This window comes from Podarcis pityusensis (genome assembly GCF_964106645.2).
Source record: "Podarcis pityusensis genome assembly, chromosome: 2".
NCBI lineage: Eukaryota > Metazoa > Chordata > Lepidosauria > Squamata > Lacertidae > Podarcis > Podarcis pityusensis.
Window position 1 is genome coordinate 36,816,111 of NC_138029.1, and position 25,585 is coordinate 36,841,695.

Consider the following 25,585-nt stretch of genomic DNA (forward strand, 5'->3'; position numbering starts at 1 on the left):
AGTATGAGCAGTAGTTCTAAACTGCAGACATTGAAAGGATTAAGGATGTTGTTCTTGCAGTTCAATAATTATTTCATTGTATGTCATAAATTATCTTCCTTAAATTATTTTCTTAGTTCTGTGAAACCATGATTTCCATAAATAAAGATTTCCTAATAATTCTTCCTCCTCCATGTTTGCATTATAAAACAATGCAGTAAGAGGTGATTAAACCTCGGGCTATTTTTTTGCTTGTATTTATTATACAATGTGTTAAACATGGTTGATATGCATGGCTTATAGCCTTATCAAAATGTGAGCAATGCCAGAGTGCATTGTTTAGACTTGTCAAAACATTAATTTGGTCCAGTATTTAAAATCTTTTCGGGTAAAATCTGATTTTAAAATGGGCCAGCATAGCTGCTTCATAGTGTTTTCTAATTCATGGGAAAGCTATTCCTTTCTCCTTCATTCTGTCTTCAAAGTTACTCTGGGTCTTTTCTTTTGCCGGATGAAACCTATATCTTTTGCCAATTATCAAAAATTTCGGGTGAACTCCTAATGGTAAATTTAAAAAAATACAATGGTATTTTTGACAATACTATCATTTTAAAGGCAGCGATTTCCCCCAACTGTTATTTATTTGTGACCAGTGTTTTTATTCATTTTTGTCTTTGTTTTACTTCAGATAGTTTGTCTATATTTAAAAGATTTAATGCACTCATTTATTTATTAACAATGTATGTATATTACCCAACAGCTAATATACAGGTGAATAATAAAGTTTAAAATGCATAAATATTTTTTAAAAGCAACAAAACAGACCTTAAACTTTATTATGAATCAGCAGCTTTTTGCTGGTTGAAAGAATGGCTGCTTCTTGAAAACACAGACATCTTGGATTTAGAAGGTTTTAATAATGTATTTGGATGGCATGCACATTTATGGTATGACAAGGTCAAAGCACATAAAGCATTCAAAAACCATATTGTCAGGAAAGCATTGTTTAATGTCTGGATAAGATATAAGGACTTACTTGAAAATAAAACCCCAAGGTGGTTGTCACCGATGGAAGCGAAAGCACTGAAAAAGCTCAATATGGAGGCCAAATGGCCGAAATATTGGGAAATTCTGGAACAAGAGGGAGACAGATTGAAACTGCAGAGTTTTGAGAAACTAAAAAATAAAGTGCGAGATTGGCTTCATTATTATCAGATAATGGAGGCATATAATTCGGACAAGAAAATTGGCTTCCAGGTGGAAAAATCAAAATTAGAAACAGAACTGTTAGAACCCAAAACTAAGACTTTATCAAAGATGTATAACTTGCTGTTGAAATGGAATACTCAGGATGAAACGGTGAAATCTGCTATGATTAAATGGGCACAAGACATTGGACATAACATAATGATGGCTGACTGGGAACAGTTATGGACCACAGGTATGAAGTTTATGGCATGCAATGCCTTAAGAGAGAATATTATGAAAATGATATACAGGTGGTACATGACACCAGTCAAGCTTGCAAAAATCTATCATTTGCCCGATAATAAATGTTGGAAATGTAAAGAAACTGAAGGTACATTCTTTCACCTTTGGTGGACGTGCCCAAGGATTAAGGCTTTCTGGGAGATGATCTATAATGAATTGAAAAAGGTATTTAAATATACCTTCCTGAAGAAACCAGAGGCCTTTCTCCTGGGCATAGTCGGCCAATCGGTGTCAAAGAAGGATAGAACTTTCTTTATGTATGCCACAACAGCAGCAAGAATACTTATTGCAAAGTACTGGAAGACACAAGATCTACCCACCCTGGAAGAATGGCAGATGAAGGTGATGGACTATATGGAATTGGCGGAAATGACTGGCAGAATCCGAGACCAGGGAGAAGAGTCGGTGGAAGAAGATTGGAAAAAGTTTAAAGACTATTTACAGAAATATTGTAAAATTAATGAATGTTAGAATGATGTTGGATAGAAATTAAGTGGTTTTTAGCTGTAATACTATAAGGGAATATGAAAAATGGATTATGAATAGGTAAAAATTTAATGTTACAATATTTTAAGATTAAAGACTAGGATAAACAAAGAGGGGAAGGATTTGCTGAACTAACAAACTGAACTGGAATACAAAAAAGGGAGGCGCGAGGAGGTCCGGGAAACAAGCTAATGAAAAATAAGTAATGGAAAGATTGAGTTGTTTTTAACTATTTTTATTTTGTATTTTTCTTTTTTCTTTTTTCATTTTGTAATATCTTGAAAATTTTAATAAATATCTTTTAAAAAAATAATAAAAGCAACAAAACAAGCAATAAAACATTAATCGATAAAACCATCAACAGCAAACCATGTAAAATAGCATAAAAAAGAGGTATGGCAGATTGGACTATTGGAAATCTTGACAAATAAATTGAGACTTGCATGAGAATAAATTTAAAAAGGAAATTTCACTGCAACTTGCATTGATTTATGAGTACAGCTGAACATGGCAATCTTCTGGCCCCAGCTCTTTGTACTGTATAATTGATGTAACTCTCCTAACTCCCCTTCTTTGGTGAAGGAGGCTCACCTATGGAAAAAAGGGCAAGTTTTATTTTATATAATCCTTTTGTCATGTCTTATACTAAAAGGTATGAATTATACCACTAGTTGTATGAATTAAAGTTTAATTATTTTTATTACTTCAATCCATCTCAAAGCATTATTTAATCTTTTGCAGCACAGTTGGGATTTGTTTCTTCCTTTTTATGTTTCATGATGTAGTATATATTATTTGTAGTTTGTTTAGCTTGCTGCATTCTTTTATGATTTTGTATGTTATATTGGCTTAACACCTAAACAGTTACAGTATTATGTATGCTAACATTGTGGAAATTCCAACTTTGGTGTTTTATAGCCTCTATTTTGGAAATGTGATATTTCTTCTTATTGTTAAAAATATTATATATATATATATATATGATAGCATAGAAAAGCACTAGAGTATCTTGAGGATTTAAAATCTCAGGAAATAAAAAGGACCACAATGTGGGTGCCAGGCAAGTACCTCTAGCGAGGGCATTCCATAACCAGGGCATGACTACCGAAAGGGTATCGTATTAGATGCTGTAAGAAAATAACACTGTGAAATCTAAAAATACTGACAGGGTGAAGATTTAGGCCGTGTTCCTATGAATAGAGATAATGGAGGAAGCACTAGACTCCCAAGAAGCAGCACAGGACATTGGCCTTCCTTGCCAACCTCTTATTCAGTCCAATCCTAAACATGTTTATTCAGAAGTAGCACTGAACTCAGTGAGATTTACTCTCTAGTGAGTGTGTGGAAGATTACTCAAAACATAGGTTAGAAGGAACCTGTTAGTTACACTTTTCTTCCTGATTGGAAGCTGCAATGCCTAGCTTAAGAGAGACCACAGACACTCACATGAATTGGCGGGGGGGGGGGGGGGGGACTGAATACAGACTTTAGCAGGGATAGTCAATGTGTTGCTGCCCTCTAGCTCCTATAGTCCCTGATGACTGGCCATGCTGGCTGGGGGTGATGGGAGCTCAGCAACTTCTGGAGGGCACCATATTGGCTACCGCTACTTTAAGGTATTAGATAGGGGGTTATTTTCATTGTATTATTGACAGGGGTGTAAGGGGAGGGGTAGTACTTCTGGTGAGAGATAAGTTGTGCTCCTTCTGGGGGAGTTAGTCCATCTTGGTCCCCACCCTGCACTCAGCTCTCACCTGTGGCTCCTAGAATAAGGTTACCAGACACCCCCGGGGACAGTCCCCAGATCTAAACATCAGTCCCCATACAAAATCCATTGAAGTTGAAAAGTGTCCCTGGATTCATTGAAAAAAATCTAGTAACCTTATCCTAGAAGCTGTCAACATGCTACAGCAGCCACACTCTGGGAATGGCTTCGACTGGCCAGCTAAACTGAGTGAGGCTAGCTGATGGGTCTCAAACCCTTGGTGAGTTTAAGGACCCTCCAGGTGAAGACAGGCTGAAGCAGATTGAGTGGATGAAACCAAGAAGTGGTCAAGAAGGTGGTTTCTGCATGTGCTGTAGAGGGAAGCGAGGGACAGATGGGGCTCATCAGCCTGGGAAAATAGTAGCCTATCTAGGAGAAGGAAAACTCTGGTCCTAACCTCTGCTGCCTTGCAGTTTATCATCAGGAGAAGAAAAGGCTAAGGAGTCAACCCTACACAAATCCAGCCCCTAATGTGGCTGGATGGCACCTTGTACGCCTCCTTCCAGCAACTCCTGCAGCCAAACTGGTGCCAAATGTATTGCCCTGCTTTCCTTTGGACCACATCAGCAAGGCTGAGAGGGGAACCATGTCATCTGGGCAGCCCAGGATCTCCATCCACACACTGCCCAGGCTTGTGCCCTGGGGAGGTCACTTCACCCTTGGAGGTGCACTCCATTGTCTCTCAAGATAGATGGATGCTAACCACCATTATTGACATACGTTGTATCCACAATGGCCAGTGGAGCTGGTTTAAATGAGGTGCAAATCTTTAAATAAGGGGCATGGGGCTTGTTAGAAAATAATTATTTACTACATTATTACATTACATGGCCTTCTTGTCAAAGTTGCCGTTTCTGCTTCTGTTGGCCTTTCCCCCTGCTCATTCCTTTTCAAATTCAGTTTCAATTCCAATTCCAGAACACTAATAATTTAAAGTGAATTAACACGTTAAATGAGTCTTTACCTTGGAGGCTGGTTGTGGGTGGGACTGATATTGGCAACCTTATTGTCAAGTCAGGATCCTAGAAATGGTTACGGTACTTGGAAGTTTCAGTGTTATAGTGAATAGGATACTATGCTCTTCGTGGTAGGAAGTTGTCTTGCCTTGGGCATTGTATTCTGAACATACCAAAGTGTCTGTCAATGTTTGCTTGATCAAATCCATTCCAGAAGAATATTTGCCCTTCAGAATTATTTTTATCATGTGTCTAGCAGGAGCAATTTAACAGCATCAGAGGGACAACATCTGATACTAACTCTCCTTTTGTTTTCACTCTGGAATTTTAACACATTTCTCTCTCCAGGAAGTGCTCTTATAATGGCTGACCTGTGCAACAAATAGATTAAAAGGTCTCAAGGAGATCCTGCGCTGCTCATCCAAGAGGGTAGAGCAACTCCTGCAAGACCTGCATGAATCCCTGCAATTCCCTCCAATGCAGAGAAGAGCTGCCAGTAGTCCAGCAAGCAATTCAAAGCACGGTGTGACAAAGGGCTGTGTTCCCACCCTAATTCCATTTGGCATAAACTTCTATGTGTTGCTCTCATATGCCTTCAGCTTGACTGAAGACTGGGTGTACATCCATTCAAGGAGTCTGTTCAACCTTGCAGTCTCCACATCAAGACAAAAATGCAGTGGTTCTTTATGATGATGCAGTCTTCATAGCGCACTGTGAGGAAGCTGAACAGAGATCCACCAACCGTTTTACCCAAGTCTGCTGGGAGTTTGACTTTTGTCTACCTGGGCTCCACCATAACCAGCAATCTCTCATCGATGCTGAGCTGGACAAGCATATTGGTAAGACAGCTACGGCAATGGCTCCCCTCTCCAAGAGTACAGGAGAATGTGGTGCTAATGACCGAGAGCAATATGAAGGTCTACCAGGCTTGCGTGTTGAGCACGCTGCTTTACGGAAGTGAGTCACGGGCAGTGGCGGAGGAAGGGGGCAGGGGTGGTGTGCCCGGGTGCCAGCCTGTGGGGTGGCATTGCTGCGGGCGGGCGCCTACCCAATTGGGATGACGGCTCGCACGGGCGGGCACCTCCCCCTTGGGACACTTGCTTGGGCGGGTGCCGCCCCATTGGGATGCTTGCTCGGGTGGGTGCCACCCCATTGGGACGATGCTCGTATGGGCAGGCACCTCCCCCTTGGGACGCCCCCATGTGCAACGTGCCACGCCCCTGCCGCCCTGGGTACCAAAGCCCCTTCCTCCGCGACTGGTCACAGGCAACTTACAGAAATGATGCCTCAATGCCTTCCACATGTGCTGCATCAGGAAGATTTTGGGCATCACATGGCAGGACAGAGTCTCAAACAGAGATGTGCTCTCCCAAGGCCACATTCCAAACAAGTTCACAATGATGTCTCAGCAACCTTTACAATGGCTTGGTCATGTCCACAGAATGGAAGATGGCAGCATCGTCTATGGGGAGCTGTCTTCAGGCACCAGGCTTGTTGGCAGACCAACTCTGCATTACAAAGATGTCTGCAAACGTGCCGTGGAGCCAGGCTGCATTAACTGTGCCACGTGGAATCCCTTGCAGATGACCGCAGCACCTTGAGACAGGCAGGTTGTGTATCCACAGCAGTGATCGGAGAAGGAATGACCCCTAGGAGCACAGAAACGCATAGCACATCTGCATCAGTACAACTGGATGCCTTCATCTGCCTCAGCTGCAACGAAACATGTCAGTCTCTGCAGCCACAGCAGGTGCTGTAACTCTCCTATGCTTTGACCTCACCCCAAAGGTGCACGCTTCTTGCCTCCTGAGAAAGGATGCCATCAACAAATAGCTTACACCTAGACTGTGAAGAAACGCTAATGTTAAGCTTCGTGAAAATGCCCAATATGCCTCCCCTTAAAGACAGATTGCCTCGCACGCCCTTAGTGTCTCTTGTAAGCAAATCCCTTTAATCATACTTTTAAGTATAAACTGAAAGAAGCCTCTTTTTTTTGGTTCTTCTCAAAATAAACAAGGTGAGAGAAAGATGTTGATGTTGCATCCAATGTGAAAGGATTGAAAAAATCTGGATGTTCAAGTCCTTACCTGGTTCAGGGAGAAAGTTCCATTAGCTAACACACTCTTTCTGTGCCCATCATAGTTCTAAAGCAGGCTTCCTCAACCTCAGCCCTCCAGATGCTTTGAGACTACAATTCCCATCATCCCCGACCACTGGTCCTGCTAGCTAGGGATCATGGGGGTTGTAGGCAAAAAACATCTGGAGGGCCGAGGTTGAGGAAGCCTGTTCTAAAGAGTATGAAGCATTACACGACTGCATTGACTCTGAAATGCATCACTGAACTTTGGAAGCACATCGTCATACTGCTAGAATGTGTACGTTAAGTGAGCCCTTCCAGTGAAGGGCAAAAGGAAGCAGGCCACAGCACCCATATTAGCTGATTTTTTAAACAGTGACCAGAAAATAGGAGCCAACTCCTAGGGGCTGAGGTCCCTTCGGTCCCCCCAATAAAATATTTGAGGGGCTGCCCTCCCCCAGTTGATAGGCATTGCCATTCAAAAGGTGTGCATGCACTTCAACTTGTGATTATGTGGGGCAGGGCTTACCTCAGCCCCCCCCCCCCATATTTTATTCACCCCGGACCAGAAACACTGTAAGTTGCAGGGAAATGGCCTACAGCTGTACCCAATTAAGGTGGGGGAAGATGATGGCACAGTAAAATCAAAAGGCCCAGGTGGCTTCAGTGGCTACGGATGCCAGCTGGTTTGCCAACTGATGGCCCTTCCAGAATGCAAAAGCAGCTAAGATGCTGGTGGGTACCACAGGCTAGGCACATGTTGCACCAGTTCTTAAGACCTGCACTGGTTGCCTGTGTTTGTATAAGCACAATTCCAGGTGCTTCAGGTATTTGGGGCCCCATACAACTTGGCCACTAAATACCTGGAGGATCCTCCTCCTTTCTAGGCCTGCCCATGTGTTGAGATCTGCAGGGGAGGCCCTGCTGACAGTTGTGTCTCCCTGTGATGTTCACAGGTTGGTCGTGCATGAACAGGACCTTTTCTGTGGTGACCCCCCCAAATTGAGGTATGTCTGGCCTTACCGTTGTAAACATTTCAGCATTAGTTCAAGATGTACCTTTTTGAATAGCTTTGAAGAGAGAAGATGAGATCAAAATACTCCTCCCATTGGAGTGGCGTTACTATTTCTGCTCATTAATTTGGTTGAATTTATGGTCTCGTCATGTCTACTTGTACTGAGTTGCATGTATCCCACCCTGGGACATGGTGAAGGATTGGGCTATAAATGCATACAAACAGAATTAGCAAAATATTGGGAGTAGGGATAGATGGGGTGCATTTTCTTTCAGTCCTTCCTTCCCAGCAGGGAGAAATGTGTGGAGAACATAGAAGCAACAAAGGAAAACAAGAACAAGAACCAACAGTCATCCTACCTTGACAGAGCAAGCGGCCAGAAGCAAGTGGAGCTCAAGAAATAAATAAAAGTTTGATTGATTGATTAAGGTTTATCCTCACACTACTGGATAGGCGATGTGAGCTTATCTGTCTATATTAGTGAATGCCCACTGAGAAATAGCTTTACTGTCCACATATTAAGACTATCACCCTGGTCAGCACAACTATTCTTGGGGCAACACTTTTCAGTTGTGGAATTAAAAGGTAGAAAACGGCAAGTGGTGATTACAACTGCCATTAAAAGCAAAAGTTTATATAATTCTTACTTTCAGTGATGATGTGAGTCAGTTCCCTGCTGCTGATTGTGTAGCAGTATGTGTCATGCACAAGGAGTTTCATTTATTCGCTCCATTTCCAGTTTCTTTTTTGTTAAACTGCTCAGGGCACCCGGCCATTTGCAGCAACAACTGTATTGTTAATGTTTTGTTAAAGTTCCCAGAAGCTTATAATTATGAACGCCAAGCAATTGCAATTACTGTTATAATCCAAGCTCCAAGGCATGTGCTACAGCTAATAAAGAGGCAGAGTTCGCTCCAGCTTTTCTAATGAGCTCGTCAGTTTGCCATCAGGCTGGACCCAAATAATTGAGCAGGGACCATCCCCGATTCAAGACAGGAAAAGAAAGAGAGAGTTTTGGAGCAGATGTTCTAGTACAGTGGCAAGTAAAGCAAAATGGCTTAAGGAAACCTTCCATGTTCTTTGACTGTGGAGACCAATTGTTATTAGAAGCATTTTTCAAACAAGACTAATAACTTCTCTACTTAGCAAGCTATCACGGTAGGATGCAGATTACCCGGTAAGTTATAATATAGGGCTTTGCAGCCTGAGGGATTCCAGGTTGAGACCAAGACAATGTTCCAGTCTGGTCTTACACATCTTTATTTAGAAGGAAGTCCCACTGAGTTCAGTGGGGCTTATTTCCAAGTAAGTGTACATAGGGCTTCAGCTTTAGTGACATGGACAGTATTTACTGAGAGATAGGACTGTTGACAACAATACCAGTGGAAAAGACATAAAATGGTGCATTTGTGAGCAGGGATTTAACCAGTCAAAAGCAAAGGAATGGGACAGCAAGAGGCAGCATTGCTCAACATTACAAAAACAAATGACAGAATCAGAGTCAATAGGATAACATTAGGCTATGGTGACCGGCCTATTTTTGTCCCTTATTACGGACTTCATGTTAACTTCTGTGGATTTTTTCTCTTTCCTGAGAGTTAGGCAATGGACCGTTCCATCCCACTTGACTTTCTTTCCCAGCAGTATTATATGGTAGAGGCAGTGGAAGCAGCAGGAGGCTCAGGAAACTGAATGGAGAGGGTAGCACTTGGCCGCAGGGTGCTTATTTCCCTTGCTCCCACTGCCTTTGCTGGGCAAGAAAGCAACCAACCCACAGCCAGGTGCCTGAGATGGAAGCAGCCTGTCTCAGGGAACTGGATCAAGGGCATATTGTTCTCTAACATTGTGGAATGGCCAGTCAGTGGCATGAGAATATCCACATTCTTTTTGTAATAGGCCACAGCCACTCAAAGTGCATCCATGGTGTCATGGACAGTAGTGGAAAACCTTTAAAAATAGCTGGAGGGGAAGGTCAGCTGTGTGACAACCTATAAATTCAAAATAAACCTTTGTTTGGGAATCAAGACAGTACTAAAGGCACCAGGGAGATCCCAAAAGTTCATAAAACAGAATGTTTGAGAACTTTGAGATTAACAAAATTTATAAAAGGTTCTGCTATGGAATCTATAAAGTGAGTTTCCAGATTCTGTTAAAGAATAATCCAATGTTACTTATTCTAATCTCTGCTTTTTTAAAAAAAAATAATCCTCCATACTACTTATTCCTGACAAGTAGTCAATATAGTACATCCAGTGATTTTACAGTGAGCTCCAAACTAGCAGCAGAACCAAGAACCAAGTGAAAAACAAGTACATCCAGATGGCTCAAAAAGGTGAGCTGTCACTACCATTTGCTAAATAGGAAAGACTGCCAAATACTATGTAGAACTCACATATGCAGTAACTGGGATATAGTGAAAATATTACTGAACTGCTTCATGGGAGTCCTACAAACTGGAACTTCTACATTATCAACAACTGGCAAAATGAGACCACCACAAACTTTAAAACGTTGGTTTAGTCATAGCACCATCTAGTGGAATACAAAGTTATCACTGGGAGTATCTCATAATATACTGTAATACTGTATAAAAACAATTCTGCTCTTACAGAAATGAAATTACCATAGTAATAAACCTAAAACCAGCATGTAAATAAGTTACAGATAACATGAGTGATGCTCATGTTCTCCATGATTTAAATACTGGTTTTGAGTTAATTTTGTTTCTCAGATAGAGTTACAAGACAGCCTGACATGCATCTAAACAGAAATAAGTTCCATTGACTTCCATTGGGTTTACGCCCAGGTAAATGGGTATAGGATGTATAGAATGTAACCTATGTCTCATTTAACTGTATAAATGACTTATTTCCCCCCTTGCTTTCCCTCTCTCTCCAAGGTTTAACAACTGGAATATTTAACAAATTCAAAGTGTGAACCCCCTGTGCTGACTTAATAGGTAAAGGTAAAGGTACCCCTGACCATTAGGCCCAGTTGCAGACGACTCTGGGGTTGCACGCTCATCTCGCTCTATAGGCCGAGGGAGCCAACGTTTGTCCGCAGACAGCTTCCGGGTCATGTGGCCAGCATGACTAAGCTGCTTCTGGCGAACCAGAGCAGCACACAGAAACGCCGTTTACCTTCCCGCCAGAGCGGGAAGTATTTATCTACTTGCACTTTGACATGCTTTCGAACTGCTAGGTGGGCAGGAGCTGGGACCGAACAACAGGAGCTCACCCTGTCGCGAGGATTTGAACTGCCAACCTTCTGATTGGCAAGCTCTAGGCTCTGTGGTTTAGACCACAGCACCACCCGCGTCCCTGACTTAATAAATCAAGTCAAAAATTGAAGTGCTGTAAGATGTGGCACTGAGTGACTCTTTCCTTAGTTTAACTCAAACCCTATGTACATGTTTGTGCTAAACATGACTAAGAAAAAGTATTATCTTTTATAAACATCAATAGTGAAACGCATTTTGGTTTTTCTAGGTGCAGTAAAGAAAGATGCTTTATTTCCAAATGCATTTGTCAGATAACTGGCCAAAACATTATCTTCATAAATTAAAGACTCCTAACAGGTAAGAATTAACTTGAGACATGAATGCCTGTGTCCACAATGAAAGTAATGACTAAACCTGAAAATTAATTTCACATCTGTCTAAAGAATTCAGTCACTTTATTACACAAAGTTCCCTGTGTGTTATTCCAGGAATACTGATACCAACATCTTTGTCATGTCTATCAACATTGAGTAAGAATTCCACCCTGAAACACATTCAGGATATTACAATTGAAAGGGTATGCAAGATTCAGAATAAGCAAGATGTGCCACTGTTCTCATTGTTACAGTCCCCCAAACTACTTGCTTTTTGTTCTGGTGCACATGGTATGCCTTTTGATGACATCAGTGGATTTCCTTTTGAGAATTCTTGCTCTAAAGACAACTGGCTATAGTTGCTGAAGGAAGTATATCTAACATTGGGGGCAGGACAGAAAGCACAGCCCTACTCCCCAATATTGCCCCATATGTAAGTAATACATGTATAGGGCCTCAAGGTTGACGACAGCATGTCCACAAAAAGATGATTTAGATCAGGTGCGGAGAACCTTTCGTCCTCCAGATGTTATTTATCTACAACTCCCATTACCCCTGTCCATTGGACATGCTTACTAGGGCTGAAGGGAGGTGTAGTTCAGCAACCTCTTGGGGGGGGGGCAAAGGTTCCCTGTTCATGATTTAGATAAAACCCTTCCTTCTAGAGAAGAATCCTCATAGTATAATGTCATCATTGCCTGTTGATAAAGGAACTGTTTCCAAAATCAGTTTGCAGCTGCCCTTTAATGAAGAATTATTTATTTTGTTACAATTCCCAGAGGGACAGCTGTGTTAGGCTGGTGCACCAAAACCAATAAAGAGTCTTGTGGCAGCACAAGGACTAACAAATTCATTATAGGATCAGCTTTCATGGACCAGAATCCACTTAAGCAGATACATGAAGTGCAAGAGCGGGGAATCTGCTGCTGATCTGCAATTCCCATCTTGCCCGATCACAGGGCATGTTGGTTGGGGCTGATGGGAGTTGCAGCCCACTGGTTCCCCACCCCTGCTGAAGTGCAATCCCCAATTGGCGTGGATGTGTACATACATGGGGGGGGGGGGGGTTGACAGGAGTTAGTCCAAGAGAAATGCAAAAGGACAGTGGTAATAACGTAAAAGCAAAATAAGTATTGTAACAAGCATAAACACCCCATCCTTGGTAGGTGCCACCAGACTCTTTGTTATTTTCATTATCGTGCAATTTAAACACTGTGGTGATGTATGACAGAAACAGGCTGAGAATCTTAACAAGATTAAGCAACAGTGCTGTGGATAGCAACTCAATATAATGTACAAGAACAGATTTAGTTCCAAAACAAGGCAACTGCTTTAACATAACATGAAGAAACACAACAGTAGAAGGTCTACAGGACACAACCTTTGCCTGCATACAATTTTTTACATTCGTATGTTACGAAGTAATATACAGTCAAGACATGTTTGCATTTCCATCACAGTATAATTTTGATTCTTCAAATGTCTTCACAAGTTGCAATTCTCTCTAGACATCTTGGTTTAGAGATCCTTTTGCTTGCTCCTGTGGCCTTTGCTTCTGGCATATACTATCACATTTTGCAAAGATCCAATTTTGTAGATAGTTTAGGCAAAGCCTCATCCTACTCAAAGCAAAACAAAATACAGACTAAGTGTGTAACTCAAGTGTATATATAAAAAATTCACAAAAACAACAGTTCCTTGGTTTTGCAGGCGTCTCCATTTTTCTCTGTTTCTGCTCACCTTTTATCCACAGATGTCCATGTCCACTTAAGTTCCTGCAGTGATGTGGCTATTGAACAGCACGAGCCATAGGAAACATTTGCCTCCATCTTCATTCCAGATGGAGCAGTTTTTCTAGCAACTTACCTCTAACTCTGTTGCATCAGAGTAACTATTTTGTTGTACCAAAAGCACTGCAAGGCACTACTACACAAAGTCAAAGTTATGGTTCTATTGCAATATTTACACTGAGATTCATGTTGCAAAAATAGATAATAAAAATTCAGGTAGCCATTTCTCCTTCTGTCTTGGATGATTCCATGACTGCCAAAGAATTATTTGGAAGAGTATTGGCCTCTGCTGCTAATTCCATTTGATTATTTGCACAATACGGTTTCTTAAGTTTTTATTAAAAACCACATATGGAACTTCTTACTTCTGCACCTATATCTGACCTGCATAGATAAGCTCATCCTCAAGCTTAGGCGAAACCCCAACAAACTGATGAATACGTTCTTTGGTCATAATACAATTTACAACATTATCCTGACCTCCCTATACTAAATGATAGCTTGTGAATTCAATACAAAATAGTGAGGGGGCGGGGAGAGAACATAACCGCCGCCACCCTGGGCAAATCATTTATCATCATTCTGACAAAAAAAGCACAGAAAATTGTAATAGCAATTTCTATTAATTATGGAAACGGCAGCCACTTTACAATACTTAATTAGGAGTTTTAACTAGATGTCACAAAGTAAGTGGCTAGTTTTTCAAATTTCACAATCCTCTTTGTCAGACAGGTTGTTAAACAAAACAAGGTGTCATGGAGAGAAGAGATCTGTTGCTGGTAGAGGGCATGGTAGAAGCCCTATCACCAGTAAAGGACAAGCCCCTTGCAGATTGATTAGGTTAGTTTATGCCCAGTACAGATGGTTCAGGTTGCACCAAAGAGCATTGGGACAAAGAATCAATGGCCATCCCCCCTTTGAAAATACCTGAGTAGTGATTCAAAACCAAATCAGAGACAGGTTCAAGTGCTGGCTTTGCAAATTCCAAAGTGAGCGTGGTCACCGATTCTTTGTTCAAATCATTTGCACATGGCATAAACAGACCTAATCATTTGGCAAACGTTTTCCTGAATCACTGTGCTAAGGCAATCATATACGGCACATGCGACTTCCACTGCGCTCTTACTAGCAACACCTTTTCTTCTTCTCTCCCTGTCCTCTTCCTTTTTGTGTGTGCATTCCATATTCATCCCGATAAAGAGTGAAACAAGAAGGTTAGTTCACTACTCTGAGGTCCTAATAACAGTATTATGATGCTGGGGTTGTCTGGATTTTCTCTCATGGTCCAATAGGGTTGACTGTAATTATAATTAATTATGGATACTGAAGAGGTAATATGGAGTTTCCCTATACTTGTATTAAGCAAGTCTTTCCAGATGTAATTCCATGCCCTTAAGGTAGTCAAAGTGGGAAAACATATATCAGAATTACAAATAGTAAGATGGGGGGGGGGGAGAGATATAAACTGGTACAAATGGCAATAGACAATGAATACTTCCTAAGTGCTACCACACTAGGGAATGATGGTTGGGAATCACAGCCAATTATTGCTCCAAATGACCTCTTCTAGACAATGGAACTAGTCTGCGGCAGAAACTCAGCCCTCAAATGACTCACAATCCTCAAATGGCTTACTCTGGAATAGCACATACCATTCAATGACCAGCTGAAGTAAGCAATTTGTTGACTGCAAGAGAGAATCAATGCAAATGCAAATATCCAATGCTGAAAAACATGTATATGCATACTTTGTGTGGTCTCATTTCCCGTCTACCCAATACACTTGCACATACAATTTGTTAACATCTGAAAAACTGTTTCACTTGTTTTTGCTTGGGTTCCTTATAATGACTAGTTACATACATGTGCCTCTCTGAATAATGCCTTGAAGACAGAGCAGTAAGCAGATACCTGGTCCACAGCATTTTTCATTATACCATCTTACAAGTTTCCCTCAAAGAAATCAAAACGTACAGTTTCATTAACAATGAGTGTATACATTGAAAATCTGCATGACGTTAAAAGGGAACAGTTTCTTTCATCTGTTATTAGACAGTCCTATCGTTGCAGAGATTAGTCAGAGGAACATATCTATCAACCTGTGTCATCTATATATGTAAACTGAAGTTCAAAGCTACCTAGGAACAGGAAGCCCATATCCACTCGTATTCATCCAAGTGTACAATTTGTAAGACACTATATGATGGTCAAGCAGCAACAAACCCATTCTTTCTGACAAAACCAACACATATTACTAGCATCTTCCCAACTATCCCAAAACCTGATAGAACCGCAGGACTTTCTTCAGGTCTGCCAAGAATAAATCAGCTCCTGCATCAGATAGATCATTGACATCAGGCAAGAACAGGTTTGCTTTATCAGACGTAATCAAGTTATGCGACAGAAAGTGTACACCAATTTCATTACAAAAGTCTACCATTTTCTTGTTAACATGCTTTTGAGCTTTTGCCATCTGTTCAGGATTTTGGTCCATCTTGCAAGCACGTCTTGGCAACAGTGAAGACCAAACTATAGTAGCATTTGGGAATGCTCTTTTAAGAATGCCCAAGTCATTTTTCATGGATATAATGAGAGACAAGTTATCATTGGGAAGTAGATCATCTTCTCCAATATGAATTATTATAAGGGATGGAGAAGAACGGAGATGATAAATTTCATGCAGAAGAGGCATGAGCTGTTCCCACTTCATTGCCTGTATCCCATGCCAATACACATATGCCCTTGAAACAGAGATGCCCAACTGCAATCCATGTGGTAGACTTTTAGCTCTCTTCTTTGATGCCAAGATCACAGAATTGCCACATATCCAGATTTCCTTTGGGGGAGGTTGCTGTCTTCCAGCACCTAAAAGTAAAATGCCACATTAGTTCAACTCCTTCAAATTGACCCCTGCACTAGCTTACTGTTCCTCCATCCTGAAAGTTCTAGTATTAAAAGGTTAAAGGCTGAAATTTAAAATCTATAAAAATGTTAATATGCTAGAAAATTTGATCAGCATTCTCTCAAGACCAAAATCAAGAGACCAAGCTAGCTGCACTTTTCAGAAGACAGAAGTCCACTAATATGCAGCAGAATTAAAACATTCGCAGAAACCTGTTAAGACAACTGACTGAGGAAAACCCACTAAGAGGATCAAGGATGGGGTAGGGTGAACAGTGCAGCTGAGCTCAGCACACGAGGAAACACACAAAAAAGGATATCCCCCTCCTTCAGCTGTAAGCACTGGTTTTCAGGAACAAGTGACAGGACTATCACTGCCACGGGTCATGAAAAGAGCTGGCTGCAGAACCAGTCTCAGCACCACTATTCCTTCCACTATGAGCAGCAGCCCAGATGATACGCAGGCAGGGAAGACAACAGGAGCCGAGTGATCCTGACATCTGAACTCACCCACTTATCAACCTGAGGCTATAGTGTACCTAGCTGTAGCAAATGCAGCTCAATTTGACCTGAATTGAAGAAGGTGCAATAAATTGTTTTTTCTCCAATTTCTCTCCTTTCCAAGAAAGGCCATTAAGCTGCTTTCACAGGAATAAGTATTCTGGGGCAATTTCCCCCATGAGGAAAGGCCACAGCAGAAACCAGCAAGTAGAGGCAATTTGGCATGCCTCATCTTCTTGCCACCCCAGAATTTTAGCATGGCCAAAACATGGTAATCTTATGCTGCAATCCTTAGCATACAGGGTAAGGAGTAATGGCGACTGGGCATATGGAACTGACTTTGGAGTTAACATGCTTACTTTTGTGTTGTTAAACTACATTTTACATATATAAATGGCAGAGAAAGGAGAAAAAGATAGTGCATCTGTACAGTATTCTGTTTGCCCAGTTCAGTGAACTCTGTGCAGTTTTAACAGATCTTGCCACTGCTGTTTTCACAAACATATCTGTATGAACCAAAATTCAGGCAAACAGAAAAGATGCACCTCTCTCTTTATTTTTTTAAAGAGTCAAACCCTGCACTCAAACCTGCCTCTCCTCCATCAGCAAACAAATACTGCAGGTATTGACAACTACAGGTGACCTACTGCATTTTTCCGTACGATTAATACAAAGAGTTTTATTAGGTAAGAGGGGAACCAGCAAGATTAGTCTACTTACCTCTGTGATGAGACTAGTGTCATTTAGAATGAAGGAGGAGGATATACCATATTTTTCCCTCTATAACACGCAGATTTTTTCTCCTAAAAAGTAAGGGGAAATGTCTATGCATGTAATTGAGCGAATGTGTGGTCCCTGGAGCCGACTGGCCTGAGTGCATCACACATTTTCTTCGAGGGTCGTCTTCGTTGCGGTCAGCAGAAGCCAGGGAAGTGCTTGCTAGGAGGTTTGGCCACTCTGCAGCGCGACTGTGTGTTTGCTAATGTGAGTGCTTTGTGAGTGTGTGGTTGCCTGTGTGTTTGTTCGCTAGCGTGGGTGCTTGGAGGGAGTGAGAGAGTGACTGGCTGCTGCATCTTCTCCTGCAATTTGCCTTTTAAAAAATTGGAAGCAGCAGGGCAGTAAAAACCACCTCCGAAAGCCCCATTTTTCCCTTCTAAGGCTGCAGCTCGGCTTTGGGAGCCCTGAACCCCTGCCTTGTTCTTGAGGGATCTTTGAAGTTTTCCCTTTAGCTTTAACCCAGCCCCCTTATTTTACCAGTTTATCTTCATTCTCAGTGTGGGAAACTGATTGCAGGCAGCCACACGTGCGTTCGTGTGTTCGAGCCTCCTGAGAGAGAAAGCTGTTGCTTTCCTGCATTCTGTCTCAGGGTCTTACTGCCCACCCTCTTCTGTTTCGTTACTGTGTTTCCTCAAACAGAACAAAGAGCAGAGAAAACCCCTCCCCTCCAGGCAAGCAGAGGGAAAAGCAGAGCATCCTTCCTTCTAATTCCTCTCCGTGCTCCGGTGCTGCTGCTGCTGTGTCTAGGGACTCACAGGCAACATGCAGGTGGGGGGGGGGAGAGAGAGAGAGAGAGAGAGAGAGAGAGAGAGAGAGAGAGAGAGCTGGCTGGCTTGGGTGGGTGGGTGGGGGAACTTTTGCCTTCCTTTCCTCCCTCCGGTAAAGCCCCTCTCCTGCATTCTTAGCCAGCTGCTTCTCCGCACACCCCTCTCGGTGCTCCTTGTCCCTTCTATGTTTTTCCTTCCCTCCCCACTTAAAATGTGGTTACAAAGCACGGATCCACATGGATCCTCAGGATCTTTGCATTGGGTCACCCCAAATTCACCATCAGATCACATAGCAATGATCTGATGCAAAAACAGGGCTGCAATGGTGCAAAAACGTGGTTACAAAGCATGGATCCACATGGATCCTCAGGATCTTTGCATTGGGTCACCCCAAATTCACCTTCAGATCACACAGCATGTCCATGGCTACAGCCTGCACCAAAAAAATCACGCACCCACTGTTGCCTGGGGCTGCAAAGGTACAAAAACGTGGTTACAAAGCACAGATCCACATGGATTCTCAGGATTTTTGCATTGAGCTACCCCAAACTCACCGTCAAATCACATGTCTGTGGCCACAACATGAAGCACAAAAATGATACATCCACTGTTTCATTCAGATTTTTTTTTCTTGTTTTCCTCCTCTAAAAACTATGTGTGTGTTATGGTCAGGTGTGTGTTATCGAGCGAAAAATACGGTAATCAACCAGAGCAGTAAGAGTAGGAAGATAGCAAAATTCAGTGAGTGGTGAAAATAGTCAAGAGCACGGAGAAGGCCATTTGAATGGCAGGTGGTGCTAAGAACCTGGCTTGAGAGTTTTTTTAAAGTATCAAAACTGCAGTGATATAATGCAGTAGATTCTTTTTGGCTCCATTAGCTTCAAAATCCACACACAGAGAAAAATAAGGGGCACAAGTCGCAATCATTACGCTTTGACATCTGTGGAATGTGAATTATACCTACCACCTGTAACTCAGTTCCATAGAAGTTTTGAACAAAAGCACCAGAGAGGAAAAAGAACACTTCCAAAAAGAACATCTGACTGTAATTAGCTGGTTTCTTTTTATTAGATGGATTAATACTTAAGATAAATATAAACAATATATGGCAACAAACAAGGTTTTAAAAACCCACAAAACAAAACTACATCTTAACAAAGTCACACATAACTTGAAAAACTAGGGTAGAAAAAATTATCTGAACCTTGTTTTGTGTCAAGAAAATCATACCGCTGGAAGAGAAGATGAACAAGTATAATACTCTACTATGAAGCTGGTCACCCACCCCCCAGCTTCCCACAGATTATTAGCCCGTGCAATCCAGAGCAGAGTGCCCTACCAGTAACTAAGTGGAACTCAGAAATGTGCATGATGTACAAATAGATCCAGGTGTTTAAGCAAAGGAGATGAGACATATATTGGGCTTAAAAGTAAAGTGGATTTGATAACTAAAAGTCACTGCTTCCAGTCTAATGTTGCCACAGTCACACCTTCACCAATTGTGGCATTAATAAGGGAGACCAAATCTAGCTCTCTGCTCCCAGTGCTATCATTGATTATTTGACCTGGGGTAGCTGAGGGAAGGAATTATGTGCATAGCACCTATGCATGCACACAGAGAACATTTCTGGAAACATATGTCTGCAGCAGGCTGTCTAGTTTTTTGCTGGATAAGCTATAGCAACGCACATGAACCACATATGGAGATCCAAAATAAAAATATATACTTCAGAAATTTCTTGGAGCCAATGCGATTCTTTGGTGCCACAGAAATTCTGGGCACCCAAATGCAGCATTCGAAATTTCTGTAGTTGAAAAACCTTTAATTTCCAGCTGAATTCATTAATGGCCAACTAGGAAAGGTGGCTGTCTTATGAGTGATGAGCCTCTCTTATGCTGGTCACAGTGACTGTTCCCATCTTTAAGGCACGCCCACAGTGTTATGAGCACTGCTCAGCAGTACAAAACTTTATTATTTTTTTTAAATGATATTTATTGAAAAAAGGATTTTCTACAAAATTTTATACAAAAGAAAAAAAAAGAAAAAGAAAAAAGAAAACCATCATTCTCAAATTCTCCACTTTCAATACCTTCTTTCCTTGACCACCTCCTCCTCCCTTTTCCTGTATCCTATTTTATAATAATCACAGCAAATCCTTTCCATAATTCATAATATTCTGTCATCACATTACCTTAATCTATTTTCATCTTATCTTATAAAAAAAAAACACCTTAGAGTTTAAAACTTAAGTCTTAATTTTTTATCAACTTCTCCTTAACCATAGCATTCTTGCCTAATTCTTTTAACATTTTTATAAGAGCCAAATAATTTCATTTCAGCATTCTGCTAACATTCATCAATTTTGTAAAACAGTCCTAATGATAAAAATAAAAAGAAAGAATCCAGTCTTCATCCAACGTCCTTTTCTCCTGGTCCCGGGTTTGTCAGTCCTTTTTATCCTATTAATCTAGCACATTAACCTGGCAGTCTTATGTCCGAGGCCCTTCAGTCACTTCCATGTCCCTTCCATAGCTCTTCTTTATATTTCCCTTTTATTCGTGGGAACTCCAGCTTGGTAGTGTTTTTGACCTTTTTCAACAAAACAGTCCCTTTTCCATAGTCCAATCCAGGCTCAATGTAAAATTTACAAGCATATTCCAGATTCCCTTCAAAATTAAGAGCCCCCACAACTCCAGACATCTGACGGCCCCTTTCCAGACTTGAAAAGACCAAATCTCCCTGTGGAGGGGGGTCTATCCAGCCCCCCATTTCCAAACCGAACCAGATTTTATCTTTCCAAGTCTGATTTTTTCCAAGTTCATTTGTCAAGTCCAAAAGTTTGTAATCCTGCTGGGCCACAGCTCCCTCCGTCTCTGGCGCCCAAGATTCAGCAAAATCCTCTTCTCTCAGTTGTTCTGTCATGGCACGCTCCTGTTTTGATTCCTGAGTGGGCTCCATATAGTTTCCCACTACCTGCTCAAAGGATCTGGCCGCATTAGTCATGAAATCCATCTTCTGGCTTAACTGATCCAATAGGGTATTTATTTTACAGAAAGCACCCAACAGTGCTTCTGAAGACATTGTTCTGCAAGGTCACAAAGTCCTTTCCCACAGTTGTAATCAGTGACAGCTGCAAGTTCCCAGGAATTCCCAGGAATTAGTTACAATTTCACAATTCCCCTCTAGGGGGAAAAGCTTCTAGTTGTTCCTTCTCTTGAAAACAATAGCAACAAAGTTTCTTTTTTACGATACTTTGTCCATATTTGTTCTTTTAAAAAACGAAAGGAAACAATGGAGTAACTACGTTTCTCTTCTTTAACTATCTGTCAAAAGCATTTGTTTCTGGTCAATGAGCTTCAAACGTCAATTCTGACACCCCGCTCCAGGGTCAGGGCGATGGAAAAATACTTTACTTTAACTTCATTTCTGCAGGTTTAAACAACTCAGAAAGAGTCCCCCTTCTTCTCCTGCTACCAAAGGGGGAATCAGCAATTTTAAATGGTGAAAGTCGATTTTTTACAAGTGGTTTTTTAAGGCTCTAGTTTGCGTTGTCTTTGCTTTGTTCTGGCTACAGGGAAACGGAAGGGTGACTTCCTGTTTGATCCTTTCCGTTTCAGTACCAAATTAGAGTAAATTTTAAGTCCAAATTCCTTTTAATTTCGCCAGTTCTTTATTTGAAGTCCAAATATTCAATGTTCCAGTACTCACGGTTGGTTGATTTAAATGCCAAATTGTCCCAGGAAAAAGGCAGCGCTCTCCGGTGATGGCTATGCGGCTTCGCTCCGCGAAAAAAGCAGTTGACTCACAGCACCGCGCCACTTCCCCCTCTTCACTTCTGAACCCATTTATGGGTTCCTTTGTGGGTTGGGGGGGGCGCTAAGGGTGCCCGCTGAGTTCCACGGTCACAGGCTTCATCCGCCTGTGATTTCCAGAAGGGTCCCCGCTACACCGCAGCGGAAAAGACCTGTTTCATGCGGAGCTGGTCCCTCCAGTTCAGAGGGAGTCCGCCATCGCTGGTGGCGCCACCCCGGAAGTCTTTTAGCAGTACAAAACTTTAGGCTGCCGTTTTTGCAAGACTTATCCAGCAACATGGTGGGCATGTCTGCAGGGTGCTCCCTGTCCCTAGCAGAGCTGGTTTCAGGGTGAAAGGACTACTATCTTCTTGCTGCTGATATGCCCCCAGGCAGGTAGGCAATCTCCCCACTTTCTTTGGTCCAGCAACTTGATATCCGAGGGCACCTGCCTCTGCTACATGCTTACCCTCAGTCCTGGAGAAGTCTCTGGTGATGCATACCTGGATTTTGATGCTGTATGAATCCTGCTCCTGGTGCACTGCTGGATCCTTCCCAGCGATCAGTGCGACCTTGACAGCATACTGTCCCAGTTGTTCCCAGGCAATATTTTATGTGAGCGACAATGTATTTTTCACTTGATAGTATTTGGACCACTACCCCTGGAAACATGTATACATTCACTCAAGTATTTCCACAAGTGTACTTGATCAAGGAACAATGACTGGTATGGATTTGAGTCAGCAACCTCCTGAGTTTGTTCACGCTTGCTTGGAGACAGCACTATTGCATTCTCTTGTTTGTTGCTACCACTTGATTCTATGCTTTTCTTCCTTTGGGGTTTGCTAGAGGGGTAAAATGTTTTGCCTTCGAGCCAGTAATCACCTAAGTATGTTTGCTACCACTTTAGCAGACAGCACCAGAAGGGCCCCTTGAATGTGACTGCTGCCCAGTTGTCTGCACTTCGTACATGTTAGGGGCACAATGGCATGGCCAAAATGCCCCCAGCGTGGCTTACTGGCTCCCTTCATGTCTGCATTATACGCAGCATGTTCAGCATAGCACCAGATTGATGGACAGTGGCATTGTTTCCCTTTTTGTGTATTTTCCAAGTAGTGTGTTTCCCCATTCCCAGTCTGAGTATGCACTGGATATGGCAGCCTTTTTTCTGGCAAAGCAGCAACATATTGTTGGTCTCAGTGTAAGGCAAACATATGATTGCTTTGTTCATACAGTATCTTTGGATCAGCTATAGGCAGAACCAAATGTTAAACAAAGAGAGGCCAGAAGCACAAGACAATAAAGATCGTCTTCTTCTACAGTACTTACATCTATTGTTCGGAAGTATAAGGACCTTCTGATCATGCATTGTCTGACTTGCTGTATGACACAATAACGTTAAAGCTTATCACATATAGCATGGTACCTATACTGATTCAGCAATTGCTTTTTCTAAATATTTCAGGATTTTATATACCATTGCATTTGTGCCCATATTCTTTTTCAACTCTTTATTTACTACTTTCTGGTTTCATAATGGGTATTCCATTGCCTTACTTTGTTCCACTTGCCCACTTTAACGCAGTCACTAAAAATCTGCATTATTAATTCAGAAGTTTATGGTGTGGGGTGCACAATCAATTTATACCACAACATGTGTTTTCTGCATTTTCTAATATTCCACAATTAATTCTATCCTTTCTGGCCTTGTCAAGGCCATGGGACACAGAGACAAAACTTTCTGTTTCCTGCTAAATAAAGAAAAATCTACCCTTGCTCTCAGTAAGCCGCAGCTAGATATATAGTTGGCACAATTACCATAGTCATGCCACACTAGGCAGCTGTGGTTTGGAAGCTTTTCCATCCTCACTCACTTGCTGCCATTTTTTCCAAACAGGTGTGGGACAAGATACAGTGGCATGGAAATGGCAATCCCTGCAGGTTTGTGTTTCGGAGCATCTCGCTTGGAGTTGCGGCCCTACCATATTGGAGGGCGCCTTGTTTGACTTACCCATCACCTGTTGCACGGCAGTTATCACAGACGTACGCATCTCATTGACAGCCTTCTTCTTCTTCCCCCCTCCTGCCAAGCGGGGGATAGGATTCAGGCCTCCCGGAGGGTCTACTGCCGGAGGGGTGACTCCATTGCTGCCTCCCGGATTCAATTCCGGGGTGCCTCCCGCTGCCGCCATGGCTTCTGGTCCAAGCAAGCCACGCCGGCCAGCAATTAAAACCGCCTCCAAGGCTTTCATGAGGGACGGGTTCGGGGGACTGTCCTTAGGGTTGGGTCCCCTGGGAAGCTTGTTTTCTGGCGTCCCGGAGACGACGAGACTGTCGTCACTGGACCTCTTGACTGGCTCCATGGCAGAAACAACGGGGAGATGGCAGGGAAGCTATGGGGTGCTCCAAAGGACCAAATTTTATTGCAGGTATAAGGGAAACCCCAGGCCCCAAAATAACCTATAAATATAGGGCGCTGCCTGTCTCTTGGGGCAGATGCTTTGCAGGCTCAGCACTGAGGTGCTTCAGGTCCAGCACTGACGTGGCGGCAGCGGCGGGAGCCGCACCTAGCGGCACAAGTGAGCGACCTTTTAAGGCGGGAGGCGAAATGTAGGGCCCTTCGAGGTGGAAGGCAGAGGCGGCGGTTACTCTGCAGCCGGAAGAAGCGCGAGAGCGGAGGGGTCCAGCCCAGGCGCCCTTCTCTACCCCCTCGCCACCCCCCACGGGTCTCAGCTCCCGAGAGAGGCGCGGGAGTTTCTGAGGCGCCCCCCTCCCGCGAACTCCGCTAGGCCCCGGGCGCTTCCTCGCAGTAGAGGAGCGAAGAGGCAACGGGCCGTTGCCCTGGAAACGCTCGTCGTCGTCGTCCCCCTCTCTCCGTCACCGCGAGCGCCGGACAAACGACGACAGCGGCGTGTGACCGCGAGCAGGGAGCAGCTTCCCATTTAACATCGAGCGGGAAAAGGACCCACGCAGCCGCCGTAGCCAATGACCCTTCTTCCGGACCGAGGAGGGAAGCGCGCGTGCGCACCTGGCGCGGCGCGGCTCGATACTGTATCCTAGACTCGCAATGTGTAGAGAGTCGCCTGGAGGCCTCAGTTCGTGGTTCAGTTTAGCCCTCGCTCCGCTCTCCGCCTGGCGGAGGTGAGAGCAGCGCAGGACGCCAGATCACGCATGCGCAGTGCGGAAGGAGGAACAAAGATGGCCAAGCTATACCTAAAATCTGCATGTGTTTTTATATGCAACAAATGTGCCTGGGCTGATTTATATGTGTAGGTGCACATTTAAAAATAGTTACTGCGCCATAAACACAGTGGGCTGCCCACGTGTGCTTAACCCTAACCCTACTTCCCTGAATTCAATAGAACTTACATCTGAGTACAGTAGTAGACATGGTTAGGATTGTGCTGCTTAGCAGCATATAATTTACATAATTGCAAACATGACAAAAGTCATCAGCAATAAATAAAACTCATCAGAAAGTGCCCAATCAAATGGAACGATTTCCACATAAATCATAATGGGATCTAAAAAATACAAGATACAGAAAGTTAATAGCTGTAACAGTTATTAAACAAGACCCTGGGGCCAAGAGTCTGTTCGGCAGCCTCAGCTTTTGTGGAGTGCAATCCAGTTACCGTAATTCATGGACGATGCAGTTGTAGCACCTTCCTGACTTGTCTTAAATGTTCAAGTT

General features: G+C 42.8%; 1 protein-coding gene and 1 long non-coding RNA gene across 2 annotated transcripts; one reads left to right on the top strand and one right to left on the bottom strand.

Annotated features, from left to right (window-relative positions):
- Positions 1-1,433: 1,433 nt before the first annotated feature.
- LOC308470709 lies at positions 1,434-9,954 on the top strand. The gene is made up of 2 exons (XR_013982582.1): positions 1,434-2,588; positions 2,628-9,954. It is a non-coding gene; the product is annotated as an uncharacterized lncRNA (long non-coding RNA).
- Positions 9,955-11,242: 1,288 nt separating this feature from the next.
- Positions 11,243-25,303, bottom strand: LOC308470570 (uncharacterized protein). The gene is made up of 2 exons (XM_080994017.1): positions 23,903-25,303; positions 11,243-16,018 (listed from the first exon to the last, which is right to left on the bottom strand). The coding sequence occupies exons 1-2, from the start codon at positions 24,252-24,254 to the stop codon at positions 15,423-15,425; spliced, it is 948 nt and encodes a 315-aa protein (XP_080850143.1). The 5' UTR covers positions 24,255-25,303; the 3' UTR covers positions 11,243-15,422.
- Between the last annotated feature and the right edge of the window lie 282 nt (positions 25,304-25,585).